The following is a 27135-nucleotide window of genomic DNA, read 5'->3' as shown; positions in this document are numbered from 1 at the left end:
AACCACATGTTCCAAACAGAAGCAATAGATATATATAGATATTGTAGTATATTCTGGATACAGTACATAGCAGATATATTGTATGCAAGCTTCAAGCCTACTTTTTCTGCAGTCATTTTGTAATAATAAAAATCAAATATTCTAACTGAAAAACCTCAACATGTATAAATTGTGTAATATGAAGTTACACAATTTATACCAACCGATACTAATGTTTATTTCTTATTTATGTGAATACTTTTTCAAAAAAAAATTTAATTAGCTCCTTACATTTTTCATTTAATCATTTAATAATCAGATTATTATATGATTAATCAAAATAAAAGAAGGTCGTTCATAAAAACTTTGTACTTTCCCTGTTTCTTACAACTCATTCACAATCTACAGACTAAGTGCATTAAATAACTGTGAAACAAAATGAAACACAACAGAGTTTTGTTCTTGTCATTTGAAAATGTTTTTTTTTTGGACGTAGTCATTTACAAACATAAGTTTTCAGTTTGTCTCAAACAGGTTGCTTGATCAGAATAATTCTATAGAAGAGTTCTATAGTTTATGAGTCTACAGTTCCGTTTCATTTATGACATCATAAAATGTTTGTGACTTCACCCTTCTTTTATAGTTCTGCTTTGATCCTAAATTGAATTTGATTGGGTTTTGTTGTACCTTTGTCATAATGTAAGGACATAATAGGCACAAAATTCAATCCCTTCAGATTTTAAAATTTGCTAATGGAAAGAAAGATGTAAAGTAGAGATTAGGATTTCTACATTCCTTAATGCATATGGAGATAGCTGACAAAATTGTTGTGGCTGGTGAGTATTCAAAAAGATAGCTCAAGAAATTAGTGGCCCATAAAATATTTCTGGCAACGAAGTTGTCAAAAATTAGATGTTAAAGGCAAATTAAAAGCTTTAGAGCATTGTCATTACCAGTACATTTTTAGTATAACAATTGTTATCTGTCAGCATTATCAGCAATGTCTCTTAATGGACAATCCACACTGTTTTTGGTAAGGCCAGTATCTATGATAGAGTTAGGGACTGTACATAAACAAATTTCAAAATGATGTAAAAATGTAAACTGTTGCTTCTTTTTGCTGTGTACCAAATCATACAACAAACTAGTACTGTAAATGAATTCTGCAAAATCACACATCAGAAAAATGGAAGACAAAATAATTCACCTAGACATGCCTTGTTCCAGTTCCACTGGTGCTAAAATCATCATCAAATACCTTGTTTGTCTTCATATCCTGTGCTGTTTATTTTTGCATTGAGCACAAAGGTGTTGAGGTGATACACTTGCAATATACTATACTAGACTGCAACAAAAGAATCTTAGTCCAGAAGACCTGGAACTGAATACAGGTCAAAATCATTTTTGTCTTACAGGTAAGGTTTATTCCATGCTGAAAAGAAAAGATACACAATGTTACGATATATGTTTTATTAAATCCATGTGTATGCAATATCATATTAGAACAAACATATTTAGTACATTGTATTCAGCCTAGTGATTTTGGTTTTATTTTACTGGTACACATTAACTTTAATTTCAGAATGTACAGTAAGTCAGTATTTGGTTGCATATCCCTCTGAGGCAATGATTACTTGAGGTCTAGGACCCATTGAGCTCACAATACTTCAGCCATCACTTCTGATGCTCTGCTGCTGACACTTTTAGAGTTCTTGCCTGTTCTTGGGGTGCTCTTACTGGGGTGAAAAACTAGGTTCTTGAACGTGTAAAATGCTTGTTCACATTTAAACATTTGGTTTAAATGTGGAGGCTGACTTGGGCAATCTACGCCATACTTTTTTATTTGAGATGAACTTCATGATTGCATTGGCCATGATGCATGGTGCAGTTCCACCCTCTAAATATGGAAACATTCTTCATCAGGAGACAACATACTTCTGTATACTTCAGAATCCATTCTCTGCTGCTGTCGTCAGTCAGTTGCATCATCAATATAGGGAGCCAGTTGCAGAAGCAGCCACGCGTGTCCAGAGCACGACTTGACCTCCCCCACGTTTCCAAATTTGCTCAGAGGTACAAAGATGAGCCAGGAGGGTTTGGGAACCTGTTTTTTTTTATGGACGTATTCTAAACCTTGACTCTTGTTCACGTGCGTCAATTTAAAAAAAAAGTTTGTTTTGAAAACAGCGAGATCTAGAAACAAAGTGGGGAAATTTAAACAGTATGTAAATTTGTTATATCTTTTTTGGGAGGAGTTTGCAGAATTCAAGTTGAAATTTAGGTCTGTGACAAATTCAGTTGCTGATGCTGATGTTTGGCTGAATTGCCTGCTCAATGTTGTTGTGATACAGTTCTGCAACTTAATAACACTACAATTGGGGATTTTGTACTTGTTGTTTTTGTGCTTATAAAATGATTACATTTAAAAGTGGAAACCAAGATAAAAATGAGTTTTTAAGAATCCTTTGAATTACACAACCACTCTGGTGATAAAAAATGTTTTTAAAATTACTTTCTTCATTTATAATCTTATGACAGGTGGGAATTAAAATACAATATATGACACACATACAATACACACAATTCATAGGAACCGAATATTGATTTATTTGAAAAATCTTCCTTTATATTTTATACATTTAACATTGAATATTAAAATTTAATCATTCAGCATAATCCACTTGTGGGTACTGTACGTGAAGAATACCACAGATGAAAACTATAAAAATAGGTATTACAGTATACTGTATTAACCTGCATGATAGTTTTAAACAATAAAACCAAGAAAATCCACATTCCCACTTGAATTGTGGGCAAAAACATACAGCATTTTTGTTTCACTACACGGAACAAACAGACTAGGCAAAAACAAACGTCAGTTTGTATGAAGACCTCTAGAAAGTTTCAGGGTCATTCACAGTTTATTTAAAAACTGCACTCGAATCAAGATGCAGCTCCATACACTACATTTGGGGCCCTGCATAGAAATACATTTTTCCAGTTAATCAAATAATTAAGAACTCGAGTGAAATGAGAAAAAAAAGACACTACAGATGTCTATGAACTTGTAACTGTTATTATGTTGATGAAATTCTACAAATATTCAGTTCCGAAACACCTGCCAGCAAAACATTAAATCTCCATTTTGTCTTAATATTTCAAAGTGCGTAGGACATTTCACTAGTCACCGAAGATGTAGAATTACAGAAAATGTGCTAGCAGTGGTAAATACTGTAGGTTTCACACCATGGATAGTTGGCAGCAATTTTTGCAATTACATAGACCTATTTAAAAATATTCAAATACAAATCTGGAAGACTGTCACAATGACAATTTCAAGGCTTTGACTCCTGCACTCAGAGCAAACACAAAAATGAATAAAGTTGTATTTCTTTCTGACTGAATATTCCATCTTCCTCAGATTGATCAGCACTCTAAGGAAGGCACAGCCAAGTGTAAGTGGCTGTAACTACAAATTTGTACTAGTAGTTTAGATGAAATTGTGTCCTGAACCGATAAGGAGAGTAACCAAGAGGGGACCTTGTTTGGTTAAACTAAGGGAAACAAAATGGCATCAGGTTATTGGCAACTACTGCTTTCACTCAAATAAAAAAATTAACTCTGTCCTTTTTACTATTGATGTCTTTTTACACATACAAGTTTTTTTTATGATTTATAAAAACATGACCCCAAAGACCAAAGTGTGAAACACGATGGCTTTAAAAGTTATTTTTCATTTTGAAAACGGTACATTTTTCATTGGTGTTTATAAAGTTATAAAACTCTTCGCCCATTAAAGTTCTGGTAGAAAACTCCACAGTCTCCTTATAAATTCTATACAAATGATACAAATCAAACCTTGTCCACTTTCAAAGACTAAAGACTAACATTAAAATCAAAAACATGACATGTAATCGCTGCAACCTTTACTAACACTAAACAACTTTTCTGATAATGAATTATATGCAACAGAAACGACTTCTATATTGTAGAGCCCGTGTCAATATACGTTATAGTTGTTTAATCAGTTGTTAAATGTTTCAGAGCCATGACTCAACCATCCAGGTCATAGATTTATCACTTTCTTGAATCCCATTAAGAAAATACTAATTCTAAATGCATAATAATGTGTGTTATTCCATCACTTAATAACCACTATAATTACAAACTTGGACAAACACATCTGTCCAAACACATGTATAACAAGCAACCATGAAACTTGTGATCCGTACAGACTGTAGCATGCTGTACCAGGAGAGGCACTTCTCTGTGCCAACCAAGATGAGAATATGGAGTCACTGTGGGATGGCCTTACCATGTCTACTGGTTATGTTTATCAATAACTTGGGAACAACTTGTATTGGTTGTTTTCAAGGTGTTACAATATAAAATCACTTTATTAGCCATATACAATTTCTTGCATTAGGAATTTGTCTTTTTGCATACTCCAGATTGCTCTCCATGAGGCACACAGGCACACAGATGGGGACAAAGGAGCATGGGGTCAGAGCTCAGGGTCAGCCATTTATACAGCACCCCTGGAGCAGCTGGGGTTAAGGGCCTTGCTCAGGGGTCCAACGGAGTAGGATTCCTCTGCTGGCTGCAGGATTTGAACCTGCAACCTTCCAGCCACAGGCAAACAAGTTGTTCCTACATGCAGTGAACTGGGACCATAGCTGAGGTAGCTGAAGGGCTGTCGGTCACGGATGATTCAGTGGTGTGTTCCAGGATAGCTGATTGGCTTTCAGTCACAGATGATTTAGAGGCGTGGCCTGGATAGCTGAGGATCTGTCGGTTATAGAAGATTTGGAGGCGTGGCCTGGATAGCTGAGGGGCTGTCAGTCACAGACATTCTCGCCCAGAAAAGAACAACATGACTATCTAGAAGCCCAGAGGTGTTCAGACAGAAAAGGGCTTGCATCTGGACAGCGACTGGTCTCCAGCCTCATAATGCTTGGGAAGATGGAAAAATTGTGGCTGAAGACCAGGGAGCAGGAAATGTGGCTGCAAGCTCCCCAGATCTGTCCAGGTAGATTGGCAGAATGTACCTGTTCAGTTCCTGGCTCTCTGGCAGAGATTAGTGTCTAGTGGGACTCCTCCTCAGGGACAAAGAAAGGAACTGGCAAGGGTGAGACTGGGAGCTGTGGTTGTTGTAGAGAAGGCAAGGTGAATGACTGAAGCTAGATGATTTGGCTGCAAAGGTCACTCAACAGAGTGACGAACTTGCAGCTGTAGGATCAGAGTGCCATAAGCATAGTAAGGAAATCCACTTCTGTACCCTAAAATAAGCATGGGCAGCCTGTCCATTCCCGAATCTCTCACAGCGTAGGGTGTATGGGACGTTTGTGTTTGAAATGAAAAAACTGTGAATGAATTACGGTATGTATGGAGCCTATGAAGAGTGTGTTGTAAGTTATAGATTAGAAACAATGTGCAGTACATGGGGGGTGAGAAAAGGTTATGTATAGATGGCCCTGTAACGAGCTCCGCCTGAAGGCAGGGGCCTGTTCTGGTATAGGAAGTTTTCTGAATCATTTGTATTCTTCTTTCTTTAGTTGAGTCAAGTCTTAATTCCTCTGATTTTGCGTTAAATGGGTTTTCCATTGTTTGGTCTCTATGATATCATTTTGCATTCGCATAGGCAATTTACAAAAAAAAAAGCTTGTTCTGTGGAAAACAGACTGAATAACGTTATTACTTTCTAAGCTTTTCAAAAGTTGAGAAATAGGAGAACAATATGAGAAAGACCTGCTCTTTATACAACGGGTAGAAAATGCATTTGGATATGGTTTGTATCGCCGAACCTGTGGCACTGGGAAAATATTAATAACAGCAACTGAAAAAAAAAGTTCAGGAAACCTTTTGATACAACTCAGTGCTGTCGGTGTTTGGCACATCTTTGGGTTGTTTTTCTCAGCTCCTCTTGTGACGCTTCCTATGAGAAATCCCACACACCATCCTGTCCGTTCCGAGAGGCCATGGAATGGCACTGGAATGCAGTCTGTGATGTCCTGGACATCTCCTGTGTACTTGTTAGTGGTAGAGCAGGGTACATGAGGCTGAGAAAGGAGTCGTTTGTGTGCCTTTTTACCTGTGACCATTAAGAAAAACAAAGCAAAACATGTATCATGTTAGCATTAAAGAAACGGACCACTCTTTTCATGCATATGACCTTGGACCCCAAGAGGTTTTTTTTCTCCTTACTGGGGAGTTTTTGGTTCCTCTCCTCCATTGTCTTCCGGCTTTTTCTCTTTCTGTACTGTAATGTCATGTACTGTCACACATCTTTGTTAAGTGCCTTGGGGCAACCTTACTGTGAAAAGCGCTATATAAACATAAACTAAATTGAATTGAATGCATATATGCTTTTAAGAATATAAACTATATAGAATTTGTATAGTAACTGAATGTTTTAGCGGGATTTAGATTGGTCATTTATGATTGACCAAGATACACTCAAGTGTCTTTGATTGTTGCACAGGAGTAAATCACCTTGTTTGTGAAAAAGTTGATTGAACCTGATGAAAAGCACAGAGGGGAATCACTGCATCTTGCTGATGAAGAGAACAAAGCCTTAGTGCTATCAGTATGTTGGATCTGGGCTACATCAGTATGTGCTATCTATGGTGTCCACAACCTGAAATTTCTAACCTGACAAAATATTCTAGATAAACATAGTCCATCAATGTTAGGTTACAATCTAATCACGAGTGACAAAACCATATTAAAGTCCATGGGGGTGGCCAATTGTGATGGTGTGGTCTAGTCGATACAGCACTACATGTTTAGTCATGGTAGCAACCGGACAGCATGGAGCTACATTGATCAAGTCTTGGGATATCACTTGCTGCCCTTCCTGTGGGCTACAAACTGGTCATTTTCCTTTGCTACCATCACCACAGCAAAATGTAGTTAAAACAAGCACGCCAACCATTTCTGAAACAACCAGAAGTGACCGAGAATTCAAAGAATTTGATGCAGATGTTTAGCAAGAAAGTGGAATACCCTATCACAACCAGCTAAATAAATCTATATTCACAAATTCATATCGTTAACGATGTTTGGAAACTTTATTTTCACCTACCAAAACTTCCCTTAAGTTACACATTTCCCTATTAATATTCCATACTTAAGAAGGAGGACAGACGTTAATGTTTTCACTTACATCTAAAGCACCACAAGTGCCACCTACCGATCGTCTATGTCTGGAGTATATTCCTGGTGACATCATCTTGACGAGTTTTGACAAGCAATCTAAGTGGCTGCATCAGTGCACAGAGCCTTCCAATCAATGATATCCCATTTCGCTGAATTACAGAAGACGGCTACATATTTTTTAAAGTGGACATTTCTTAAACAACACCTGAATATTCAAACTGAATGCTTTTATGGAAGAAAGACGTTATATTTTAGTAACTATATTCAGCCCCATTTTTCTATTTAAGATATGTTCCAGTTTTTTATCTAAAGAAATATCTGGTTTCTATCAGATGACAATGGGTTTGATGCATCAGTAATATTTTAAAATGGAAAAAAAATCACTTGGCGACTTCGATATTCTTAACTTCAACACGTATGTTTATCTCCTTTTTAACTTTAATAATTAGGTTGCCTTCTTCACATCTTGGCTCTGAGCTTCGATCCCCACTGCACACAGGAGGGAACGAGGAAGTGAGAAGAGACAGACTGTAAGAAGACTCCTCCAACCCACCCACATTCGAGTCACTGGCCTTTTAACACACCACAGGTAGAACAGCCCCATACAGAAGGTTCAGCACTGCCTGGGGAAGAAGTGCCTCCCTCACCAACAGCAGCGCCTGCCTGCTAGAGCACGGCAGGCCACAGGGGCCGCTGTGGTTGCCAAGACAACTAACCCCGCCCTACCCTAGACAGCAACCAGCCAATTGCGTGCCGCAGCTCGGGGGAATTCTGGGTACTACTGGCGAGTGACATCACCCATTTCTTGTTGAACTCCTACCCAACCTGCGCTTAGTGAACTTCACCACTGGTGGAGCCACTCAGGAGGCCATATCATTTATGTATTTTTTAAAGCTACCTTTTCTCCATACTAAATATAAACCGGGCTAAAAGGAGGTTTTTCTTTTCTTGACTGCACTAATTTATTTATTTTTCTTATCTTCCTCATTTATTTTACAGAAAAAAAACACTGATTGGCTGATATCTTGGCGTCATTTTGCATTTTCCTCTTTTCCCACTCCATTCATGTTGCAGGATGTTTGGCTTTCCTTTTCGATTCTCATAACAATATTTTTTTTAAGCCAACTTTCATTTTAAGTGACGTGGAAAAGAGAAAGCTGTCAAGGGAATTAGAATATCAGCTAAAATGGAATCAGTACCAGAATGGTTTGAAGTGCCCGTGTTTTTATTTTCTTGTGTTGGAAGGTTTAGGAATTAAATACGCACCTGTTTAAAGAAGGCGTGTGTCAACAGGGTACTTGCTGAAGGGCTGCATAATGAAAAATAATGAAGCAGCATTATTCACTCCTGTAAATCGCTGATATTAAAGTGATTTTATGTTTGGTGCTAAAGTATTCAGATACGTATTCAGAATAGAGCCATCACAGAATTACCACAATTTGACCAAAGGTTCATTCCTGTATGTAGTCACTAAACTGCTTCTGCTGCTTTAGCTTTAAATTAGTTGGAGTAATTGTAATATAGCCATAGCCATATCACCCTGCAACTCACAACTGGCAACCCACTGAAGCTCAGCAGGTGTGAGCCTGGTCAGTACCTGGATGGGAGACCTCCGGGGAAAAACTAAGGTTGCTGCTGGAAGAGGTGTTAGTGGGGCTAGCAGGGGGCGCTCACCCTGCGGTCCATGTGGGTCCTAATGCCCCAGTATAGTGACGGGGACTCTATGCTGGAAACAGGCGCCGTCCTTCGGATGAGACGTAAAACCGAGGTCCTGACTCTCTGTGGTCATTAAAAATCCCAGGGTGTTTCTCGAAAAGAGTAGGGGTGTAACCCTGGTGTCCTGGCCAAATTTCCTATTGGCCCTTACCAATCATGACTTCCTAATACTCCCCATCTATGAATTGGCTTCATTACTCTGCTCTCCTCCCCACTGATAGCTGATGTGTGGTGACCGTTCTGGAGCACTATGGCTGCTGTCGCATCATCCAGGTGGGGGCTACACACTGGTGGTGGTGGAGGGGAGTCCCCATTACCTGTAAAGTGCTTTGAGTGGAGTGTCCAGAAAAGTGCTGTATAAGTGTAAGCAATTATTATTATTATAATTATTATTATTAATGTGAAAAAAGTACATAGACTTACTATTACTGCAGTGTACAAGAGATGTTTTAAGATGTTTTCCCCAACACAAACTATACAGACATTTTCTCATATCGCCATAAGTACAACAGTTCAAGTTGTTCAGCTTTATTACAAAAAATCAAGCAGCTACAGTATCCTTTCATGCCTGCGAGCCACCACAAGCGACGGTCATACTGGATCAACAGCGCCCTCTGGTGTGAACTCTTATTATTCAGATCTGTATGTGTGAATCCCTCAGTTCACGGGCTCACGGTATAGTTTTCATAACTCAGTTGATTTTTCCATGGCAAACTACAGATACATTTGACAGGGGAATGGAACAAGGCTAAAAGAAGTCACCACCAAGGAACATGCAACAAGAAACCTTTAAAACTATCCTTTACTGCCCTACAGCCAGCAGCCATATCACCCTGCAACTCACAACTAGCAGCCCACTGAAGCTCAGCAGGTCTGAGCCTGGTCAGTACCTGGATGGGAGACCTCCTGGGAAAACACTAAGGTTGTAGCTGGAAGAGGTTTTAGTGGGGCCAGCAGGGGGTGCTCACCCTGCGGTCCACGTGGGTCCTAATGCCCCAGTATAGTGACGGGGACACTATACTGTAAACAGGCGCCGTCCTTCGGATGAGATGTAAAACCGAGGTCTTGACTCTCTGTGGTCATTAAAAATCCCAGGGCGTTTCTCGAAAAGAGTAGGGGTGTTACCTTGGCCAAATTTCCCATTGGCCTCCTAATAATTACCAATCATGGCCTCCTAATCATCCCCATCTATGAATTGGCTACATTACTCTGCTCTCCTCCCCACTGATAGCTGGTGTGTGGTGAGCGTTCTGGAGCACTATGGCTGCTGTCGCATCATCCAGGTGGGGCTGCACACTGGTGGTGGTGGAGGGGAGTCCCCATTACCTGTAAAGCGCTTTGAGTGGAATGTCCAGAAAAGCGCTATATAAGTGTAAGCAATTATTATTATTATCATTATTATTTATTATTACAGTTCTATTTCAACTAATCTCCCAAGTGAAATGATGGGAACACTGTCTTTCAGAAAAGAAGGAATATACTGAAGGATGTCCTTGCCTCTAAATAAAAACTTGTGCTTCCATATTTTTGGTTGCTTAATCTTCTATCTATCCTATTTTCTAATTCAGGGCCATAGGGGACCCAGAGCCTGTCCTGGCAAGAAACAGGTACAAAACAGAGTACACCCTGGACAGGATACCAGTCCATTGCAGGGCAGACAGACGCAAATATAAACATACACACACACCAGGGCCAGTTTTCACAGAAGTCAGTTAACCTACCACTATTGGCTTTGGACTGTGGGAATAATTCCTAATTCCTTACACTTATATAGGTCTTTTCTGGACATTCCACTCAAAGCGCTTTATAGGTAATGGAGAATCCCATAGCCACCACCAATGTGCGGCACCACCTGGATGATGCAACTTCAGCCAAAGTGCACCCGTATGCTCACCACATACCACCTTTCAGTGGGGAGGAGAACAGAGCGATGAAGCCAGTTCATAGACGGGGATTATTAGGAGGCCATGATTGGTAAAGGCCAGGGGGGAATTTGGTCAGGACGCCAGGGTTACACCCCTACTCTTTTCGAGAAACGCCCTTGGATTTTTAATGACCACAGAGAGTAAGGACCTCGGTTTTACGTCTCATCCAAAGGACACTTTTTAGAGTATAGTGGCCCTGTCACTATACTGGGGCATTAGAACCCACACAGACCACAGGGTGAGCGCCCCCTGCTGGCCCCTCTAATACCGCTTCCAGCAGCAGCCTTAGTTTTTCCCCGGAGGTCTCCCATCCAGATACTGACCAGGCTCACACCTGCTGAGCCTCAGTGGGCTGCCAGTTGCGAGTCGCAGGGTGATATAGGTGCTGGCTGCTACCCGTGGGAACATGGGGAGAACATACAAACTCCATGCAGTTAGCTCTTCAGGAAATGAACCCAGGGCCCCAGTGCTGCAAGGCAGCAATGCCTACCACTGCACCCACTGCGCCGCCCCCTAAGCCTTCTAACAAAATCAAATATCTAAGTGGGAAAGAAAAAATGCTTTAGGTAGGTTAGCTCATGTACCGTTTCTCTGGCTGTTGGTGCAGACACAGCTCCACCAGGTGGTGCAGGAGAGCAGAGTGGTTCTTCGGAGCAGGACTCTGTGGACGCTCGCTGGTCATCGTCCTCATGATGCTGGAGGTGGCCACACTCTCCCCGATTCCCGAGTCCACCCCGGAACGGGACGCCTTCAACCCCAGCCCCTGCAGGGGGAAGGGCGCGACATCCAGCAGACAGCAGTGCCACCCCTTGAGCTTCTGCAGCAGCATCTGGAACAAAACCGGCACAGTTAGCAACACCACCGAGGGAGCAGGAGTAGAGTGAGCGTCTACGATTAACCCCACAGACGCTGCCCTTCGAGCTGTGGTTCCACAACCTGGTTCTGTTTTTTTTTGCTCCAGTCGAGCTCTTATTACAAGCTCACTGCTGTAAATTTTCTACCTGTGACAAATTTTGAAATTGGCTTTCAGCTCTTCTGATGCTAAATAGGATTTGGAATGGGTGTTAATTCAGACGTATGGAATATTACCCAGTATAAACAAAACAAAACGCTCTTTACGCGCCTGTTCGATTCACTGTCATTCACACCTTGTGTCTATACATCATAAAGTGATCATCTGTTAATAGCTGTTGAGTAAGAAATAAAGGCAAGCAAGATGAGGAGAGATTGCTTAAAGTTACTATTACTGTTTTATTTGGGTGGGACTTTTATCCTAAGCAACTTACACTGGTTTCCATTTATACAGCTGGATATTTTAGAGCAACAATTTCGATGTAGTACTTTGTCGAGGGACACGGCAATATCTCATCTGGGATTTTAACCCACAACCTTCCAGTTATGAGTCCAGTCCAGATCCCTGGACTGATCCCTAATTACTGCTACACTACAAAAGAACATTGCTACTATCAAGGAAAAAAAACTCACGTGCTATCTTGTAATTACGAGGAAATTATCTCGTACATTTTCACATTCTTTATGTGATAATCATGCTGTAGCACAATTGTCATACAATAATTAGCTAGAATCACCAGTATACTTTAAGTCCAAAAGCAGTGGAATTGATTGCAGGGTACACCTGTTCTTGATTATGGATAAATGTGAGTGTTCTCATGGTTATGATTGTGTTCACATAAGGTACAAATTGTAACATTTCATTATGACTAAGCTACAGTGGAATGTCAGTGTGGGCACATTCTGCAGTGTTGGACATTGTCACAAACATTAAACCCACAGTTCCAGCTTAGCTATTAGTAGCTTCTAGGTGCTGTCATTGCATGTCATTGTCTATACTCAAATGATCATTGCTATCTCAAAATGAGATTAAGCGTGCTTTGTCATAATAACAAGATCATTTGCTCCTAAGTATGAGACAGCACATGAAATATATTTTTATAGGCAGCTATTCATGTCCATATTCCACATTGCCTATAGGCTCTATAAGTTCTGTATGCTGAACTGGCTGGAAACAATGTCTTTAAAACAGGTCATTTTTGAAAATCTGGACTGACTTGAGTGTAGAAACAATCCTACAATCTAAACAAGCAAGCAGTTCATTTAGCATTGGTAATGTGGAGCTGAGTAAAAAGCTTAAACCAGCAGACACAGTAGTCCTTTGCCCTAGACATTACACTGACACTAAGCTTTTAGTACAATGTTAAGTCTGCAATTGCAGTAGTGCACCAGGAGTTACCAGACAAAAAACCTTAAAGACTCCAGAAAAGAAGATCACGTTACAGGAATGCTTAGCAGAGCTACATTTCTGCCTTTTGCTTTTATTTCTTGCCAGTGTGACTATCTTTAATACTCCACGAAGCCACCTACAAAAACCTCTTCATGCCATTGTGTAGTTAATTCAGTTTGATACTGTAACAACACAGTGTATCGACAGTGTTAGCTTACGAATCTTTGGGATTTGGCATAATAAAGCAAGGAGAGTGGTAATGACCAAGATACAATAGCCTGGTGTGTGAATGTGAGGTTGTTAAGGAAGAGGAAGAGTCCTACCAAAGTTGGGTGCATATCCTGGAAGGGAACTCTCCCACTGGCCAGCTCACAGGCAGTGATCCCCAGGCTATAAATATCAGACTTCACATCATACCCATGCAGATCCTGAAGAAAGAGCAGCACGATTTACCCTCAACATAAACAGGAAGGAGACTCGGAGACCGCTTCAGAGAACATGTTAGGGCTGTGAAGATCAAAGATTTCTCCAAGCCCAGAGTTTCTCATTTAACCTCTGATGGCCATGATCACACTGATCTCTCCGTCTGCGTTCTCAAAGAAGGGTTTCTCAACTCCTATAGCAGAAAGACACCCGAAACCAAAATTATCCTGAAACTAGGTTCACACCTTCCCCCTTCTCTCAATGACAGACCCATTTTCTTCTAATCCTCTGTATTCATTTGCAGGTTTTGACTTCACCCCTCTCTTCTCCTCTCTTCTCCTCTCTCTCACCTGAGTGCCCACTCTGCCCCCCCCCTGCTCCCGCCTCCTCCACGCCCCCAGGTTTTGCTCTCCTATGCTATATCAGCTGCTGACTTTTCTCTCTTTCTGGAACCCAAAGAAGGCTCCACAGCCGAAACGTTGCGTTTCCTTTCTTCTCTTTTCACCCTGGATTAAACCCTGTACTTTTTCCTTTGCAGCCTACGCATGCTGATGTAGCTACCTACTTGAACTGCTTTACCCTCAACGCGTTTATTGTCAGAGCACTAGGATTTCAACGCATGCTAAATTAAAAAATTCATAATTTCCAAAACATGTAATACATGGAGTCACTTCACTGTTTTCTTCCCAGATTCTGAACAAAAAAAGCATGACACCAGACACAGTTCAAATAATCCCACCTGGATATTCTACAACGTTTTTTATCAGTTTCTTTATAAAAGAAAAAAAATCTGAAAGACAAAGCTGAGGTGCCAACAGAAGAACGATTCTGAAAAAAAAAGTTATTCAGCCCATCAAGCTTATTTGTTGCTGGTGGCTCATTCATCCAAAGTTCTCATCTGGACTTTCTTTTAAAGACAGAGCTTCCCTTTGCAACGCATGGCCGGGGATCTTGTTCCAGACTCCCTCAACTCTTTTTGTAAAAAAAGTGCTTCCTGTCTGAAATATGAGCTGAATGTGTTTGGGTATGTGCGTCTCACCTGTCTGAGGAGCTCTGGACTCAGCCATGGCAGTAGTGAAGAGCTGTGCTGTGGAAATTCGTACACGAACTTTGACCTCTTCCCGTCTCTCATCATGCTGTAGAGACTGTGAAGGCCAGACAGATACACTCGCCCGTCAGCAGACAGCAAGATGTGGCTGGCTTTTACACTCCTGACAAGAAAGTTCAATAGGACAAAAACAATATCTTTGAAATGGTGCAACTGGTCACTCACTGCCATTTAAAACAGACTAGCCCAAAAATATCCATACAGGTTGACACTATTGTTGGAAGGAAATAGAAAAAAAATAAGGCTTTGGCTCGTTGAGGCTTTCAGCTGTGAAAGAGAGAGGAATGGTACTGAAATACGCAGGGGAACATTTCATGTTGTCGCTAACTGTTGCTGAAAAGCTGAAGTACACTCTCAAATTCATTACTTTGCTGGGGAATCTAATTCCATTGTACCTACTTTCCTAAAAAGACATGTGAAAGGGGGTTCAAGTTCTCTTTTGTTCAGCCTTGATCAACAGTTGATTCTCTTGTTCATGTTTGTGTATTGTTTTTTTGTGTGTGTTTTCTTTATGCTGTCTGCTGAAGTAAAAGCCCTTTGGGGTTAATAAAAACACTTTCTCTTTTTTTTAAACAAATGTATTTCAAGTTGTTTAAACCAATGTATTCCACAGTTCTATTGTCAACATCTCTTATAGTTGTCTTACACTGACACTTTCATGCACCTAAAAAAGCTGCAAAATATGGAAATCATTAATAATCACTTCAGAACTATTCACTGTTTTGAAGACAGCTATGCAGTCTTTTCTCATTGCTCATATTTTCCTAGGTTACCTGTGAATGTAGCCCATTTGATGCAGGTAGTCTAGTGCCTTCAAAACTCCGTGCAGTAAATAGGCGATGAGAGATTCACTCATTCCATCTGTGAAATAGGTCTGCAAAAGATTATCTAGAGATCCTAGAGAAAGAATAAACACAGTAGAATTTTAACTGTATAGTCCTGCAGTAATAGATAAACTATGTACATTTATTATATCTCAAGCTGGCACCATATTATTTCCATCAACACAAGATGAAGGCGTACTTTATTTTTTTTCTCACTTGCTCGAGTAATTAGAAAGACTTCAAATGTTTATGGCACCTATTCAAAACTCCCAATAAAATGCCACCTATTTCTCCAAAACGTGAAAGGTTTTCAAACCGGTAACGACCCTTAGCACTCTTTTCACTTAAATGGATAATTAACTTTTTATGCAGAAATATTTTGTGGGCTTCTTTGGTTACACAAAACCTTAGCCACCAAAAAACAGCCCTCCATGTTTCACACACTTGGCTCCCGCACAATTCAGCGCTGGACTCACCATAGGCCATCAAAGGTGTGATGACCCAGAGCTGGCAACAGGAGGTAAAGACTAAGGATGAGGTCAGGAGATTGGGATGGCGGAGTAGGCGAGACAGCAGAATCTCATTCTGGGAAAGAAAAAGTTTAGGGAATTAGTGCCTCAGGGAAATTGATGCCTTATAACCACGATACATGAAAAAAGCTATAAATAAATACTGTAATCACACTTATACAATATAGTGTTTTTCTGGACACTCCCAAATGCTTTACAGGTAATGGGGGCTCCCTTGTGCAGCCCCACCTGGATGATCTGACAGTATCCAAATTGCACCAGTATCACACACCACACACCAGCTGTCAGTGGGGAGGAGAATGGAGTGATGAACAGAATTCACAGATGCAGATTATTAGGAGGCCACAGGTAGGGAGAAGGGGACATTTTGGCCAGGACACTGGGGTAACACCCATACTCTTTTCGAGAAACACCCTGGGATTTTTAATGATCACAGAGGATCAGGGCCTCGGTTTGACGTGTCAGTTGAAGGATGGTGCCTTTTCTTCACTATACAGTCAGGACACAGCTGTTAGAGAAGCCATCCTTCAAATGAGACATTAAACCAATGTCCTGGTCATTAAAGTGGAACTGAAACGCTATTTTTATATTTTGGGGTTAGAAAGAATTAGCATTGATGAGTGCATTTGAAACCACAATAAATGTAAAACCTCCGATTTACATCACAAAATAGATTAAGGTATGAGTAGCGGTATATTCTGCGATTCAGAATGAGACAAACAAAACTTCTGGTGATGTGATGCATCTCTATGACACTGTAAACAAGCAAGCTTGTGAATGCATCTCTTTTAATCCAAAGAAGTATTGCTCTCGATTTCAAGACCTTTTGCTGAAAAATACTACTTACGTGTTAGCTCTGCATGCAGATCACGTTGGGATATTTCTGCGGTGAAATATCTACCGCACAACCTGTACTTATTCACTTGTGCATTGCAAGACATTAGTCATTACAGAGACTAGTGAGCAGGAAGGGCCACACCAGGTCACACTTCGTGGGAACTCTCACTCTCACCCGTGGTGAGACCAGGGGTTTGCAACAACATGGTGACTTACAGTACTTTCACAACGTTCACGATTTTGTGGTTATTTTGAAATTTGTAAAATTTGTCTATAACATCAATACAGTTATTTGTCTGAGAAACTACTACAGTTCCCCTTTAAGCATACAATGGAAATAAAAAATAAGAATACAGGATTTCTGGGCTCATAATTTCAAAGTTAGGTTAGCCTAAACGTTCCCTTTATTTAAAGGGTGCATTATTCATTTCTCAGTTTTCAACCCGATCTGTCAAGTTTAGAGGCTACAAGCTTATCACTGGTGCCAAATGTCACCAGGGTGGGTGTAGCACTTCAGGGCAGGGTGAAAGGGGTACCCTCCCTCCAGACAAATCTGGAATCTTTTGGGATGAAAAGCTTTAAGGACTGTGGGAATCTGAAACAAGCTACTGGGCCTTGTTGTCAAAGGTAACAATGTAACGAAGGCTGAAGACATTAGGCATGTTACTAGTATAATTAACCAGGAATGTTATTGTCTTCATATTTAGGTATCATTCGGTTTTGTATTAAGGAAAAGTCTGAGTGTTTGAAAGAACATTTTTGAGTTATGGAACCGGTTGGAGATAATAACATGGGACGTAACGGGAGTTAAAATTCCTTTATACGAATTTTCACCTTAGGAGCAGTTTTTGAGGAACGAACTAAGCTCGTATAACAAGGCATGACTGTATGTTGTTAAATTAATTGAATGAATGCTGGTTTTCTTGTGTGCACCAGTAGATTTTCCTATAAAAAAGAGTATTTATTAAAACGAGAACTGGCTATTTGATTTAAGAAGTGAATCATTTTCTGAATTTTTTTTACTGAGGTCAAAGCAAATGAAACAGAGTCAGGGGCAACACAATGACACAAAGGCTGTCCCAAGGACTTGGTTTCTAAAATACTCCTTTTCAATTAGGACTGGGTACGAGACGAGCTTCAACCACAGTAACAACTAGAGGGTAACAAACAACTGTATATTGACATTGAACCTCAAGCATATTACTCCGATTACGGTCAGGAGTTTCAGTTCCATGGCACTCACCAACAACAACCTCAGCTCTTCCTCAGTACACCTGTCCAGGTTTGTCTGCTTGAGCGCCAGCAGTTTCCCTGTGGGCTTGTGCCTGGCCATACACACCATCCTGAGGTTGTTGAACCCCCTCCCTGTCAATAGGATGGAGGGGAACATTGGAACATGAAGGACTCAGCTTTGTCATATAATTGCGATATTCGCCATTTACCACAAAGGAGTCGGTCTGACATAGCCTAGGTCTGACACATACAGTCGAAATAAATAATTCAAGTAGAGAGCTGCATCAGCATGCATAGGCTGCAAAGGAACAAGTAAAGGTTTATTCCATGCTGAAAAGAGAAGAAATGTTTTACTTCACACCCAAACAAGCCTCCACAGCCAAAATGTTGTGTTTCCTTTCTTCCCTTTTCAGCATGGAATAAACCTTTACTTGTTCCTTAGAAAGATATAACGCTCGACATATCAAATACAGAAAGTGTTCAACCCTAATGGTTTGGAAGGTGATCTGCAATGGGAATATCTCAAAGATTACTTCAGGGGAAAACTGCTGTGTTTTGTTTGAGGACTTTACTCTTGGTGATTTAATCCATCTGCCCACAACCCAGCAGTTTAAGTTAATATCCCCCCTTAGTTCGCTTCACAGGAAACTCTAATCTGTGTGACAGTGGTATCAACAGTATTACATCCATCCATTTTCTAGCTGCTTCTTCCAGTACAGGGTTGCAGCAGAGACGGACCCTATCCTGCCAAGCAGGTGGGGCAATTGGGCACACCTTGTCCATCGCAGCCAGTATCACATATGGGATACAATATATTTGAATATGTGGTGGGTATTTCAGGAGGGTTTTGGGCGGCTTTTGCAATCATGAGCACCACACAGCTGGCAGCACTGAACATGAGCAACAGATCATTTTTCTTCATCTTAGAGTTTGTAGTGTACATGCAAACAGACAAAATATAAACAAACTCTTCAAATCATATGACAGAAATAACAGTAAAAAAAAGGAATACTTACATGAATGATGAAGAAACAGAAATACAATGGAAATTGACCCAAAAAATGAATGTAAGCCTATAGAACTTTCAAAGGAATCTCACCTAATTACGTTATTTTGAAACAGACATCCAATTTGCAACAGGCAACTATATTTTAATCTACGGTCTTTACATTTCTACTGGTTTTTATATGGATTTATAAACAAGCTAATTGTTTGCCTTGTGAAGTACTAAGCTCTGATTTGTACCCTTTGGGAGTGAGTACCCACATTGTACGTCTAGAAGTGAGTACCCACATTGTACGTCTAGAATTGTACGTCAATACTGCAGACTACAGCACAAGCAATGCAACTTGGTAGACTGAAGGTGAAAGATCAATCCACACGACAGATGACAGATGGATGTTTTGCAAAAAAACAGAACTGATGCGTTGAAGGTCAGTAGAATGTATTCAAATGTATGAAAAAACTATCCCTATACTGAGCACTAGGTGGTACTCATTTCTCACTGATCAGTGGTTGTCTGTGCTGTATTATATGCCCATAGGTATCTTTGGTAGGCAAAGTAAAAGTACATAGCAGTGGTCAGTGGCTCACTGGACCAGAGTGGTAACTGTATTGTTAAGCAGATTAAGAGTGTCCTTTGTAAGGATCAGGTAAATGTTACAGCTTGACCACGCAGTGAACCAAGTTTTTGCCTTTTTGTTTGTACTATGTTTTTCTTCTATGTACAAAATAGGTTGACTTAAATGGAATTAACTTCACTGAACCTCCTTTAAGTGCACAGAAAAAAAGGTAACAGCTATTGATTTCTCCCATATGTGCATGATGATTATACTGTTATTCTAAGGCACAATAAACTGCTTTACATTCACTTGCATTACTTTTCTTTTGATTTTTTTTGGGTATTGTTTTACCATGTGTGTATAGTCTGTGTACACAGGCATTAAAGCACTCTGTCATAAGATGGGAGCTACAGAAAAATATAAAACTGATTTGGATTTGAAAGGAGTTATCTGACTGGTTCATTCCTGTGCATAATCTGAATGTTTTACAACAATGTTCCAAAACATTAATAATTATCTCTCCAAAAACGCTTGATGTTTTGCATTGATGCGATGTATTAAAACAACAAGTGTATGTTTTGCAAAACAGGGTTTTATTACATACTGTTTTATGGGTACACAATCTCTAAATGATGAAAACTTGTTGATCAGATTTAGTGATCCTTTGCTGATACTTCTTCATCAGTCATCTGTGACTTAGGAAACAGATGTTTTCTAACATTGCAAATTAGTTATCTAACCAAATAATAAGCAGAGAAAGACTGAAAAGATGGAAGCCTAAAATAAAAATAAATGGCTGTCTTAGGAGCCTTACAGTGAATGGAATATGAACTCCTTTTAAGTACAAAATTGTCAAAACAACGAGTCATCAATCTATTTTGGCCTGTTCTAAAGAGTCTTTCGCTGGACATCTTGAGGTGTTACATCATGAGAGATCCAAAGGGACTGCATTAAAAAAAAAAACTTTTGATTTTCCTCTGCACATATAAAACAGCATCAATTAAAAAAGTGCAAATATAGTAGATGCTCACCCAGCTCTGAAAGCAGTTCGTAATGGTTGGCATCACTAGAAAACACTGTCATTTCCTCACTGGCCACTGTCCTTGGTAGGGAACATGATGGTGACTCATGGGCCTGAAAGATTGCAGCAGTCTTTAAATTGCTAGTATTACATACGTAGCACAGTTCAGATTTATTGTTTTTATCGTTGCAAACACAAATACATGCATGCACATACTCGAAAACATTGATGACACATTTGTTTCTGATATATCCTTCAGAAGGAAACAGATAATCTTGTTTCTCAACATAATAGCTAAGAATCTGTGGAAATTATGCTGACAACTGATTATAATGAGAACTTTCTGCAGACACTATAAGAATCTTTCTTCCATTTTGGGAAGGGATTGCATCTGCACTATTATTCAGTACAAGAAGATTTATGTGAGCATCTTCACGTTCTTCCTGACTCTGAGGATTCTGTACTTCATATGACTATCCCTTTTCTAACAGCCTATCCCAACTTAAACTTTGTCCAGATTTTTCTTAAAAGCTTAAAGCCCTAAACAACTTCTGAATTTTAAGGTTCCTAGTCCCTGTACACCTTCACTTTCATCCATCCCTGCATTTTCCAACCCAGAGTCACCGGGGAGCCGGAGTCTATCCCAGCAAGCAATGGGCGCAAGGCAGGGTACACCCTGGATGGGATGCCAGTCCATTGCAGAGCAAAGAATACAATTTTTTCATCAAGCGTTTTTTTTTCCCACCAGACTTGGAATATCAAATTTGTTCTTCCTGTCTCGTCTTTTGAGACTTCAGGCCGCACAGCACGGTATCAGAGGTTCAGCACTGCCTGGGGGAGAAGTGCCTCCCTCACCGACAGCAGCGCCTGCCTGCTAGAGCACGGCAGGCCACAGGGGTCGCTGTGGTTGCCAAGACGACTAACTCCGCCCTACCCTAGACAGCAACCAGCCAATCGTGTGCCGCAGCTCGGGGGAATTCTGGGTACTATTGGCTAGTGACATGACCCATGTCTTGTTGAACTCCTACCCAACCTGCGCTTAGTGAACTTCTCCACTGATGGAGCCACTCAGGAGGCTTCTCTCATTTGTCTGTTTTGCCAGTTTTCGGGTACAGCAGTTCTATTCACAGGCTCCGTAAATCAACACCACAGGTGCAACTGGGTGTTGTGATAAAAGTGCTTACTAATATAAACAGATGAAACAGTTCTAAAATGCAGATTTTACACAAACTCACACAGTTACTACTTGATCATTTTCTACATACTTGCATACACAGACAGTACAGTATATACCGAACAGTAGTTTATAACTAGTAAATGTCTGTCTAATGTAAATACAGTCGCATAACCGGGACTGGTGATGGCCAAGGGACAGTGGCACAAAATCCACTCTGGCCTAGACGTAGACCAATAATGGAAAATGAGCCGTTTCCTCATGGAGGAAAACTTTACGGGGTAGCCTAGTAAATGTGATCACATAGACCGCAGGGTGAGTGCCCCCTGCTGGCCCCACTAACACCTCTTCCAGCAGCAAACCTTAGGAGGTCTCCCATCAGGGTACTGACCAGGCTCAAGCCTGCTGAGCTTCAGTGGGTGGCCAGATGTGAGTTGCAGGGTGACAGCTGCTGGCCAAAATCTCTCTTAAGTTGCTTGGAGATTGCCTATGGGCAGAGCACTTCTCAGGGCTTTCCACTGATTCTTTATAGGTTTCAAGTCAGGACAGTAACTGGGCCACTCAAGGACATTTATGTTCTTATTTATAAAACTACCACAGTGTAGCTTTGGATCATTGTCCTGCGGATTTCAGTTTTAGGTCTGAAGCAGGTTTCTCCTCTAAAATGTGCTAGTGCTTTGCTCCATCTATGTTTCCATTAGTCTGCCAGTCCCTGCTAATGAGAAACTATATCATAATGCTGCCACCGTCACGCTTACAAATAAGGATGGTGTTGACTTTCTGGTGCACTATGTTGGGTTTGCGTCAAGTGCAATGCTCTATATATGGACCAGTATGTTCCAATTTTGTATTGTCTGACCATTAAACAAAAAAAACAACTCCACACAGGATATGAGATAGGTTATCCACTCTGCCATACACTGTTTCTTTGTGGAGTGACTGTGATATTGTTGTCTCATGTTCTGTACATATATCCCATCTCAGAACCACAGAACGCTGTATTTCAAAGGTGATCGCTTAGCATCGCATCTCTTAACCTGTTTCCTCTTTGCCCAGATGCTCAGCTAAGGATGGACTGCAGGATCTAGGCAGACTGAGTTGTATGATACACATTCCCCTTCTTAATGAGCAACCTCACAGTGCTCAAAGAGATATTAAGACTCTTTCGTTTTTTATACCTTTCTCATTTTCCTTCCTTTTCCACAAAGTAATCTTTAATTGCTCATTGGTCTTGGTTGAATCCTTGCTTGAAATCCACTACCGGACTTTTGGTCCTTACAGAGACAGAAGCTTCTGAAATCATGTGAACCACTACTAATGCACATGGACACAGGCCACTCAGGTAATTGTCTGGCTCATTATGGGCACCTAAATTGATTTAGGTTTGCCACAGCACAGGATTTGAATATTTATGTGTGGAGCAGGTTCAGTATACAACAAATATTAACTACTACTTCAAAGCATCATAACTGCAAGCTCTCAAGCAACAGAATGTGAAAACTGCACAAGGCACTGTATTTCCAATATATGGTTATTGCAAAAGAGGATTAGCATGAATTAACTTGAGGTTTGTTTTCAGACAACCTCGAAAGAGCTGGATGAACAGGGACTCGCATAAAGAACTGGAAGTAATAATCAAGTCATCTTTACAATCAAATAAGAATAACTCAGTTTTGAAATATATGCATAACCACTGGAGCTGGAAGCTAATTATCTGATTGTAAGATGGATGTCTTGCACTGACCAGGAAATGATGAGTTTCATAGCGGTCCTCAACGCTGATGCTCTCTACCGCAGTGTGTGAAATGCAGGAACAGTCCTAAAAAGACAGAAGGGACATTAGCAACCCATCACACAGCTGACAGCTTTACAGGGTTTTAACTTTAGGGTAATTAACAGCTTTCAGCAAGATGACTTCTAAGTGGCTATAACTGAGCTATTAATAAAGGCTTATTAGAATTTAAGAATTTACTCTGAGCTCAAAACCTTGTTATACATTACAGTAATCCATCCACTGTCAGAAAGCTGCTTATTGCTGGTTAGGGTGACACAAACCTAGATCCTGTTCTCTAAGATTAGGACACAAAACGGGACTAGGACATTGCTGAGCCCACACAAGCTCAAAGGGATAATTTAGGGACAATTAATATAGGCACCAGGTCTCTGTAAGGCGCCATGCGGAGAAATCCAACATAAATAAGGTTGAACATGCAAATTCGGGACAGTGGGCGCCCTAGTCTGGAATCCAACCTTAGACCCAAGAGCTGTTAGAAAATTGCGCTAAAATCATTACTTATTGTTTGTATTTTTTTTCCGAGGGCCTCACATTTACAATTGGCATACTGTAAAACTAATAAGTGAATATTTTCGTTTTTGTGTTATTTTTAATTCAGACAGCGTTCTTCTCACCCTGCTATAATTTTAGACACATTTACTACAATAGCAATAGCAACAATATTACACGAATGCAAAAGTAGGGATCAAGTAAATAACCTCCTTACCAAAAAAGACATGGAAACCTTTAACAGTTTCAAACACCTCACCTTCGTGCATTTATTATAAGCCGCTGCAAATGCTGAAAAGAAAAAAAAAAGAGTGAAAGTCAGCGACCAGTATAAAGAGACACAAAAAAAGAGACCTCGTTGTATGTTATCACTGTATTTGCATCTTGCACATTCTTAACAAATTTGAAACCTGGGCTACTTACAGTACCTTGCCGCTCTGAAGTGGTCAGCAAGGTTAAAGTGATCGTTCAGAGGAAGGTTTTAGTTGCGTTGCGGGTCGAGGAAGCAACATTCTGTGTGTCCTGAGGGAAGAACCTTAAGAACACCGAATCCAGTTGACTATCTTCGGTCCCAGTAGTTTTTCTGCAGTATTAAAATGTGTGGGTTTATCGTCTGCTCTGTACGTTTCTCGCTCCCTTGCTGTGCCGATTCCTGGCAGAGAAAAAGGAAAAATAAAGGACACGTTAGCATCGGAAATCCCTTCCCCTCTAAACTGTGATGAAATAAAACATAGAAACACGTCATCAGCCCTGGGAAGCTAAACCATTTTTTTTTCTTCCTCACACATAAGCAAGTCTAGTCCGCTTCGACGAGAAGATCATCAATGTACCGGCGACTCTCTCCCAGTCCAACCCCGTATAATACTAAGGTGTATTATCTCCGGGTTTATAGTCTCACAGGTAAGTGTCCCTTTGCAATGGTGCTACGTTTCATCAAGTTATATGAGTAGAAATAAAATCGGTTCATTTTAAAAGAATGCGAGCTCAGTCCACTCGGTATTCCGAAGAAGGCATCGCGTTTTGCAAACACGTTTAGGTGTCATCTCACCATCTCAATAATGCAAAATACTATATTTCACATTTCGGAAACGAATAACGTGGGCCCACAAATACTACAATCTATCCATCGACTTAAATGCGCCACTCTTTTATGAATTGTGTCACTAATGATGATAACGATGTCACGCATTATTAAAGTACGACACTTTTCTGTCCCCATATTTACAGTATTACGCACTTAAATTTAACCGTCGCGGTGAATTCAGCGCTTAAGAAACTGTAGCATAGGTATAGAGGATGTATATACAGTGCTGCCCCTTTCTGGGGGATAATGAATTGGACACTACACCTGTCAAGGACAGAAGAGGAATTTTACTTGACACACAGTGTTCAGGGCAGCTAGTTTGAAGAGCACTGCCAATAAAGGGCAAATGCACTTTAACGAACTCACCGGCAATTTCGTTACACTCACGTTTACTACGATGGCAGGACTCAACTCGACTGTGAAGTCTCATTTTTACCTGAACGTGAAATAACATACAGTAACTAATAACACACGGACTCTTCATTCTTCACACTTGCCACCGTCCTCCGCGGGCAAGCGGAGAAATTCCCTCTGTTAACATCAATTTATCCCGAAATGTGGGGATAAATTGTCAGAAATATGTTTTCGTACACCCGAGTAAACGGACACTTCACATCGAGCAGATACAAAAAAAAAACGTATTAACGAAGTGCATTATTCTGGTAGAACATAAGGTTTATTTTATTTTTTTTAAATACGTCTATATTTCTACAGACGTGACGTTTGATGAGGCGCATGTGTCACATCCCTATCACGATAAAGACTGGCATTTACAGAAAGCTGACATAATGTCAGGTTGTGCTGCTGTCATTCTTCATGTGCAGACTCGCTTTGTACAGTGGGAGCAACTGAAGTCTCGACGAACAAAACCCCATCTTCCTTGAACAAAGAAAAAAGACCTTCATTTCATTTCCGAGAAGAGGGCTACACTAGTTTTCTTGCCTTATATGTCTTGTGAAACCATGGCAACCGCAATATGGAGATCACAGTTCTTACAAAAAAAGGGACTACAGTGTAAAAAGGGACATCTAACAGCAATCTCTTTAGCCAAAAGAAGTTCCTGTACCCAGTTAAGTCGAGTTAAATCAGGGAAAACTTGAGGGTAAGTCTGTTTTACTCTCAGATTTTTGCTTTCCGGGTTAAGTGGTACAGTACTATAGGAATCGCTCGACTCTTTTATTCGAAACTTGTCATGATGAACAGATTTACTGAAATATGTAAAAGCATAACGCTCACACCCCAAGGCTCAGCAGCCAAAATGTTTTTTTTCCAAATACTTCCCAGCGTATAATTAACATTTGCTTATTTCTAAAATATATAAATGTAAATATATCCATGCGGTTATGTAGATTTCATTAATAACTTTTTAAAATGACTCCCATACATGCATAAAGCAGAAATACATACAGTGCATTAAACAACTTGATAAATTCCTAATCCCTTTTATTCTTTCAGTATTAATGAATGACTTGTTTTCATTTGGGACTCCAAGTTTATAACAGTTTTGAACTGTGTGGATAGTTTGAACCTACTTTTGATGATACATGTCGACGTTATATGTGCTCAGTAAATGTATCCTCGGTACACAAATAATCTTATAAAATGATCTATTAATCGATTAAGAAAAAAATACAATCTTATAAATATGAAAAAGTAACAAAACAGATTAAATGTGTTTTGTTAACTTTACTTACTATTTTATCACTGCTTTGCTTTCGCTTCGCTTCTCAGCCACCGAATCTCTGGGTGCTGACCACAGTCTAAAAAGCTACAGGTTTCTCAGCTTATACAAAATTAATATGGAACTTCAGAAGTCAGAAAAGCTTTTGTCTCTTCCCAGCTGATCTGACAGTGACGGACTCGGTGATATCATAAAAAATGGACGCAACGTTTACAAATACTCGAAATACGATCGTCTCGGAGTAATGACGATTTCGAAGTTACAGCTTTGCCTAGAAAATTTCGTTGTTGTTTTTTTTTTGGCACTCTACACTCGAATATTTGAAGAAAATTAGAGAAACCGTAAGGCCTTCTA

General features: G+C 40.2%; 2 protein-coding genes and 1 long non-coding RNA gene across 10 annotated transcripts in view; 2 read left to right on the top strand and 1 right to left on the bottom strand.

Moving 5' to 3' along the window:
• Nucleotides 1-650: 650 nt before the first annotated feature.
• LOC138242060 (uncharacterized) lies at nucleotides 651-12018 on the top strand. Of its 2 annotated transcripts, none has more exons than XR_011191333.1 (3): nucleotides 651-815; nucleotides 7587-7667; nucleotides 11386-12018. It is a non-coding gene; the product is annotated as an uncharacterized lncRNA (long non-coding RNA). The 2 variants fall into 2 exon arrangements; XR_011191334.1 differs by having other exon boundaries at nucleotides 7587-7726.
• Nucleotides 2563-27135, bottom strand: stradb (STE20 related adaptor beta). 6 transcript variants are annotated; one of them, XM_069196968.1, is made up of 13 exons: nucleotides 26795-27135; nucleotides 24440-24668; nucleotides 24234-24307; nucleotides 23477-23551; nucleotides 20569-20671; nucleotides 17986-18107; nucleotides 15852-15960; nucleotides 15325-15448; nucleotides 14483-14654; nucleotides 13344-13448; nucleotides 11363-11607; nucleotides 8404-8446; nucleotides 2563-6070 (listed from the first exon to the last, which is right to left on the bottom strand). In XM_069196968.1, exons 3-13 carry the CDS (start codon nucleotides 24243-24245, stop codon nucleotides 5915-5917), a joined length of 1266 nt encoding a protein of 421 aa, XP_069053069.1. In that variant the 5' UTR covers nucleotides 24246-24307; nucleotides 24440-24668; nucleotides 26795-27135; the 3' UTR covers nucleotides 2563-5914. The 6 variants fall into 6 exon arrangements, with proteins under 6 accessions (XP_069053069.1, XP_069053070.1, XP_069053074.1 ...); XM_069196969.1 differs by having other exon boundaries at nucleotides 24445-24668; XM_069196973.1 differs by having other exon boundaries at nucleotides 24276-24307; nucleotides 24445-24668; nucleotides 26795-27133.
• The window catches only part of trak2 (trafficking protein, kinesin binding 2), a 61654-nt gene continuing 59345 nt past the window's right edge, over nucleotides 24827-27135 (top strand). The window contains exon 1 of one of the 2 annotated variants that reach the window (XM_069196951.1): nucleotides 24827-24916. The gene's annotated coding sequence lies outside the window, so the exon portion shown is untranslated. Of the gene's footprint in view, nucleotides 24917-25892; nucleotides 26203-27135 lie in introns of those variants that run through there. The other variant, XM_069196952.1, reaches the window with a different exon arrangement.

The sequence above is a fragment of the Lepisosteus oculatus genome, chromosome 12 (assembly GCF_040954835.1).
Source record: "Lepisosteus oculatus isolate fLepOcu1 chromosome 12, fLepOcu1.hap2, whole genome shotgun sequence".
Taxonomy (NCBI): domain Eukaryota; kingdom Metazoa; phylum Chordata; class Actinopteri; order Semionotiformes; family Lepisosteidae; genus Lepisosteus; species Lepisosteus oculatus.
This window is presented reverse-complemented; position numbering and strand designations above follow the sequence as displayed.

What these genes read in the sequence shown, in the direction of transcription:
- stradb (XM_069196968.1), bottom strand. An exon ending in CGAACTGCTTTCAGAGCTGG is followed by an intron (nt 18,108 to 20,568) that starts GTGAGCATCTAC and finishes TCCTATTGACAG; the next exon opens with GGAGGGGGTTCAACAACCTC. An exon ending in AAGAGCTGAGGTTGTTGTTG is followed by an intron (nt 15,961 to 17,985) that starts GTGAGTGCCATG and finishes TTTCTTTCCCAG; the next exon opens with AATGAGATTCTGCTGTCTCG.